The sequence below is a fragment of the Panthera pardus genome, unplaced genomic scaffold (assembly GCF_024362965.1).
Source record: "Panthera pardus isolate Hobbes unplaced genomic scaffold, ASM2436296v1 HiC_scaffold_6, whole genome shotgun sequence".
Classification (NCBI taxonomy): Eukaryota; Metazoa; Chordata; class Mammalia; order Carnivora; family Felidae; genus Panthera; species Panthera pardus.
Window position 1 is genome coordinate 126,643,902 of NW_026526991.1, and position 6,908 is coordinate 126,650,809.

A 6,908-nucleotide genomic window follows, 5' to 3' on the forward strand; every position below is an offset into this window, starting at 1 on the left:
CTGCCCATGTATATTTTATATGATCATTACCACTGTATATAAAATACCTGGTTAGTTTTATCTGTCAAGCATTTTCTACTAAGCAAATTGCATTGACACACATTCAAGTTGCCTCCAGTTCTGGAAACCTAACACTTTTAAATTCAGAATATATACCTTTGTTTCTGTTACAGTGCCTTCGTTATATAAATAAACATTTCTTCCAAGTGGTGTATGTTAATTAAAGGATGATTATCGTAAACAACCTGCATGTGCTTCAGGATTCACATAGACTTTTTGTTTCCTTTAAATCATGAGCTAAAAATCAACTGATAAGCTCTCAGTTACAATGCCTGTCACCCTCGTTTCCAAATATATTTTCCCATTAGTCAGCAGGCATTCTTGCTCATAATTTCTATCAAAGTAAAATTCAAGTTCCAGATGAAACAATATGCAATACCTTGTTTGTTAGCATATCCCTCATAAGAATTTGCTAAGAATAGTGATTGACCTTTGTGGCTTGATTTTGTTCAACAGGTCATGTATGTTGAAGGGACTGCAGTGGTTATGGGTTTTGAAGATCCCATGCTACAGACAGATGACACTCCTATTAAACGCTGTCTCCAAACCAAATGGCCATACATTGAGTTACTGTGGACCACAGATCGCTCTCCTTCACTGAACTAACTTGCCTACGGATTTAGAAGAAAGTTTGTAATAGCAGATGTTGAAAGAGGGATGCAGGACAGGCGGTTGGCTACATTAAGCTATACACTGGTATCATCAACTGTAAATAACAATTAAGAACACATTTTCAGTGTTTAAGATAGTTTAAATTATTTGTTTTAAAGCTTTATGTTAAAGGTTACCCTATTTTAACTCTTTATGTGAAATTTACTAGCAAAATTAAGCTTTAATCAAAGTTCATCACTTTTACAGTCGGATAATTGGTCATTTATCAAATTAAAAGCATCCTAATACTATATAGTATTTGTATATTGAGCAGAGTTACTCTTTATAAACTTCTACTTTGGGTTTTTATTTCATTCGGACACAGTTTATTATTTCAGTGATCCTGGCTTGCACTCTTTCAGCCTCCACATGGAAAGGCAGAAGAGTTCAATCTTATTTCTTTTCTAAAATCTGGTTTCCATTAGAAATACTGATAAATAACAAATTATCAACCTGGAATCTTTGCCAATTGGCTTAGCTCTGGCATGTTTATAAAAAGTAGAAACTATAAGGAAACATTACCATTTATTCACTGATATATAGAGAACATATTTCAAAAAAATGATAGGTAAGAGAATCTGTTTGATAGTCTTAACACTGTTAACTGTATTGCCAAATACACTTTTCCAAATTTGTCCCAGCAGCCTGTAAGCCAGCTTTCTTGTATATTTATGTGATAAATGCATGAGAACATCTGTTATTACATTAGTATATTGCATTATTTATTATTATCCTGGTGGATGGTCTAAATAAACACTTTTTTTAACTGTAGCTTTGCATTTCTTACATTAGCTACTCAGAAGAAACTAATACTTCACAGTGTTTCTGCCCAGCAGAAAGTTCTTGAGCTTTCTATGATGTACTCAACAAATGCCTTGAAAAGTGAGACCAAACCATATGCTGACCTAAGAGCTCTATAACTTAGCCAGCCCCGAGTGCTAGAACCCTTCAGAAGACCTATCCTGTCTAGAGAAATTTCCTTCAGGTTTGTTGCCTAGCAATTTGAAATGTGAATAGCCAGAAATTGTTTCTTTCCTTCACTTGGGAAGTATTTGGCATGAGAACTAAATTTTGTCTTCACTGTTTAGCTGAAGGTGTATTTCCTCTGTGAATTTACTTGGGGTTTTATTTAATTGTCATAGATGTTAACTATTCTAATATAAGTAGACTTTAGCATAAGAAAAAAGTGGCACACGATTTTATGTATGACTTTTGGTGATATTATGTTCAGGACTGTGATTCTAGCTACTAAAATTACAGCTGTACAATGTCTTTTTGGCTGTTGTTAGTCTTGGCTACTTCCAAATGTATATAAAACAAATTCGGGTCCTAAATTCCATAGGATTATGAAAAAGCACAGATTTTCTCAGAAACACTGAGCCTACAAAATAGCGTATACTTTTTACTACTGCTACCTAACCAACCATCCCCAAACTTCATGTCATTAAACAATCATTTTACAAATTCTGAGTCTGAACAGTTTAAACAGAGCACAGAAGAGAGAGCTTGTCTCCTTCTCAATCTACAGGTGCAGCTGGGAGACTGGAAGGGTCTTTCCTCACATGACTGGAAAAAAAACCCGTGGATACGTTTTCTTTATACGTGCCTGTGGGACGCTTACCAAGATAGACTATATGCTGACCATAAAGCAGTCAAGAAAAATCTCTAAAACTTTGGAAATTAAGCAGTACACTTCTGAATAACCCAAGGGTCAAACTTATAGATGTAACTAAAGCAATGCTTGGACATGAACAGCTTTAAATACATTAGAAAAGTAGAACGCTTGGAAATTGGAAAGGTAAACTTTCATCTCAAACCCAAAGTACACCAAAGAAAGTAAACAAGATTTTTTGAAAAGGGTATTCGCATGCAAAGAACGAATTTGTACTCCTACCTCACACTATGTGCAAAAAATAAAATCATCAGAAGTCTAATTGTAAAGCTAAAAACTATAAAATTCCCAGAAGGAACAGGTATAAGTCTTGGTGACCTTGAACTCAAAGCAATGGTTTCTTAAAATACCAAATAAAAAACAGGTATTTTTAAATGGGCAAATGATTTGAAGAGACATATCTCCAAAGATGATACACAAATGCCCATACAGCCATACTGTAAACACATTAAAAGATTCTCAACGTAATTAGTCATAAGGAAAATCAAAACCACAAATTACCATTTCACACGCAGTAGAATATGTAAAATCAAAGAGATAATAAAAAGTCTTGGCAAAGATGTAGAGAAAGTGGGTCCCTTGTGGGTGGGGATATGAATGATGAAATCACTTAAAAAAAATAGTTGTACAGTTTCTCAAAAAGCTAAACAGAGTTAGCATGATTCGGCAATTCAATCCTAGCTACATATATTTACACAAAAACTTTTACGTAGGTATTCATAGTGATGTTATTCATACTAGCCAAAATTGGCAACAACCTAAATGTCCTTCAAATAATGGAAGGATAAATAAATGTGTTATGTACATACAATTAAGTATTATTTGACAATACAAAAGAATTACTGACACATGCTACAACATAGATGAACCTTGAAAATATTAAAATAAGTTAAAGAAGACTGTCACAAATGACCACATATTATATGATTCCATTTATGTGAAATGTCCAGAATGGGCAAGCCATGGAGAGAGCAAGGGGATTACCAGTCACCAGCGGTTGAGGATAAATGGAGTAGGGACACAATTGGAGAAAAACTGCTAATGGAGTTTCTTTTGGGGATGATAAGTGGAATAGATAGTGGTAAGGTTATGTAATTGTGAATATACTAAAAAATACTGAACTGTGATAAAGATGAAAGGAGAAAATTGAAATAGCACATCTAGAACAAGAAAAAAAACAAATCTAGACATTGGCTCACTAACAAAAACTGATAAAATTGTAAACCTAGCAAGACTGATGAAGAAAAAATGAAAAATAAATTAAGATTAGAATGAAAAAGCAAACATAACTATAAATTCTCTAGGTGGTAAACTGAAGGGTATTATGAACCACGTTACACCAATAATTTCAAAAATTTAGATGAAATGGGCTAATTTGAAAAAGCAGAACTGACATGAGAAGAAAACTTCACATCCATGAAAGGAGTTTAATCAGTATGTTAAAGCTGTCTCTCAAAGCGAACTATTGGCCTAGAGGACTTCACTAACAATGCTTCCAAACATGGAGAAAAAGAACAATACAGATTGTAGACAAGTACTCCTGGGAAATAGACAAAAGAGTAACTGTTGGTTTTATGAAGCCAAAATGACCCTGGGAGGACCCCAGAACCTGAAAAAGACATCACAAGAAAGACTACAACCAAATATTTTCCATGATCATGGACACAAAAATCCTATACAAATATGAAACCCAGGAGTAAATTCACAGGTGTACGTGTACATGTGCTTATATGCAATACATAGTATTGTAGAAGTATTAAGTTTATTTCAGATTTTAAAAAATCAGTATTTTTTCTAATGTTAACAGATATAAAAGAGAAAAAGCATTTGATACAAAAAACTATTCGTGATTTTAAAATAATCTCAGGAGAGGGAAGATGGCAAAGGACAAGGCCTGAGCTCACCACTTCCCACTGACACAGTGAAGAAACGACTACATGTATTGCAACACACTGCAAATGACCTGAAGACTGGCAGAACAGACCTTCCACAACTAAAGTCATAAAGAGAAAGCCGTGTTGAAAAGAAAATGAAGAGCAGAGACATGGTAAGGAACCAAACCATCAGGGTGGCTACCCACCGCTGGAGAGATACCATAAGCATGACGAAACAAGGGGGTCAAGCTCCACACTGGGAATCCTCATCCCTGGAGACCTGCACCACAGAGATCAGCCCCTATAATGTCTGACTTTGAAAATCAGCAGGACTTAGCTCCAAGAGAGCTAGAAGGCAATAGGAACCCAATTCTCTAAAGAGCCAGCATGCTGTGTAACACCACAAGACCCAATGCAAGCAAAGTTTGAAAACTGCCTAGCTTAAATGTAAAGGAGATTTACTGACTAGTTTTAGGATGTATGCTATAGGGGCAAGTATTTGCAGGAGCTTTCTCCAGGAACAGCAGTGCTGGCACATGCCATTTTCTGAGCCCCCCTTCGGCCTAGATAGCCAGATGCCTGTGAGGCCACTTCTGACACTTCCCATCTACCTTACTAGCACAGCTTGCCCCACCACAACATTCCCCTGTGGACCAGCCCCATGCAACCCACCTGCCTGCCCCTGCAAGCCCTTTTGAAATCACCTTCTGCGTTGGGGACGGGACCGAGCTAACCCCAAAATCACTGCACCTGCTGTACCTGCAACCAGGGCCTCAGCAAGATGCACTGTGGGTAAATTCTGCCTAGCAGTACACCCACAGCAGCTGTAGCAGGGCTTCTCAACCAGCCATGCAGGGGACAAACACTACCTACCAATGAGTGCATAGCACTCATGGCTCAGTCACAACAGAGGGGCCCACACAGCCCACAGGAGACCCCTGGGAGTGCCTGGTTTTGGTGACCAGGGAGGATTGCGCTATAGGGAACCAGAGGATACCTTCTCCATAAGAACAATACTTTGAAGATGAAAAGACATAGCCGACCTACCTAATAAATGCAAACCAACAGAGTCAGACAAAATGAGGAAACAGAGGCCTATCTCCCAAATGAAACAACAAGATAAAACCATAGAGAAAGAAGTAAACAAAATGGAGATCAACAATCTACCTGATGAAGAGTTCAAAGTAATGGTCATAAAGATTACTCACTGGACTTGTGAGAACAGTACAGAAACTCAGAACTTCAACCAAGAGATAAAAAATACAAAAGAACCAGTCAGAACTGAAGAATACAGAAGCTGAAATGAAAAATACACTAGAGGTAATCAACAGCAGATTAGAGGATGCAGAAGAATGGGTCAGCTAGCTGAAAGACACTAATGGAAAGCAATCAAGTTCAATAGTTAAAAGCACCTAAATAAAATAATGAAGATAGGTTAAGGGACCTCTGGGACAACATCAAGCATTGCAACATTTTATTATAGAGATCCCAGACAAGGAGAGAGACAAGGGGGCAGAAAACTTATTTGAAGAAATAACAGCCAAAAACTTCTACAATTTGGAGAAACAGACAAGATCCAGTACACACAGAGATCCCCAAATAAGATAAACCCAATTATTATGTGTCCTCACCAAGACACATAATAATCAAAATGGCAAAAATTAAAGATAGACAAATCTTTAAAGCAACAAAAGGAACATATAAAGGAAATCCCACAGGGCTATCAGTTAATCTATCAGCAGAAACTTTTCAGGCCAGAATGGAGTGGCATGATCTATTCAAAATGTTGGGGGAAAAAACATAAAATCAAGAATACTTTACCTGGCAAGGTCATCATCCACAATTGAAGGAGACATCAAGAGCTTCTCAGACAAGCAAAAGATAAAGGGGTTTATCAATACTAAACCAGTCTTGCAAGAAATATTAAAGGGACTCCTTTTTTTTTAAGTTTATTTATTTATTATGAGAGAGAGAAAGAGCACATGAGCAAGTGGGGAAGGGACAGAGAGAGAGAGGGAGAGAGAGAATCCCAAGTAGGCTCCACACTGTCAGCACAGAACTCAACGTGAGGCTTGATCTCACAACTATGAGATCATGACCTGAGCCAAAATAGACACTTAACCAAATGAGTTACCCAGGTGCCCCAAAGGGACTTCTTTAAGTAGAAAAAGAACAGGCTGTAACTGGAAGAAAATTATAAAGGGAAAAAATTTCACTGGTAAAAGCGAAGACACAGGAAAAGTAGTAGATCAGCTACTTATAAAGCTAACATAAAGGTTAAAACACCAGAGTATTATACACAAAAAGATGTGAAATGTGACATTATACACATAAAACACAGAGGTGGGAAAACAGTGCTTTCAGAATGGGTTCAGAAATGTGACATTATACACATAAAACACAGAGGTGGGAAAACAGTGCTTTCAGAATGGGTTCAAACTTAAGCAACCATCAACTTAATATAGACTACTGTGCACATAAGATGCTACATATGAATCTCATGGCAACTACAAACCAAAAACTTATAATCCATATAGAAAAAAATAAAGAGAAAGCAATCCAAACTAACACCAGAGAAAGTCATCAAATAACAATGGAAGACAGCCACAGAAGAAGAGAGGAACAGAGAAGAACTACAAAAACAACCAGAA

At 36.9% G+C, this 6,908-nt stretch overlaps 1 protein-coding gene across 4 annotated transcripts in view; it reads left to right on the forward strand.

Moving 5' to 3' along the window:
- The window catches only part of MINDY3 (MINDY lysine 48 deubiquitinase 3), a 95,655-nt gene extending 94,173 nt beyond the window's left edge, over positions 1-1,482 (forward strand). For all 4 annotated transcript variants that reach the window (XM_019460678.2, XM_019460679.2, XM_019460683.2 and 1 more), the window contains one exon: positions 517-1,482. In XM_019460678.2, coding sequence (XP_019316223.1) covers positions 517-666 — 150 coding nt within the window. In that variant the 3' untranslated portion in view covers positions 667-1,482. The remainder of the gene's footprint in view (positions 1-516) is intronic.
- The last annotated feature ends 5,426 nt before the right edge of the window (positions 1,483-6,908 follow it).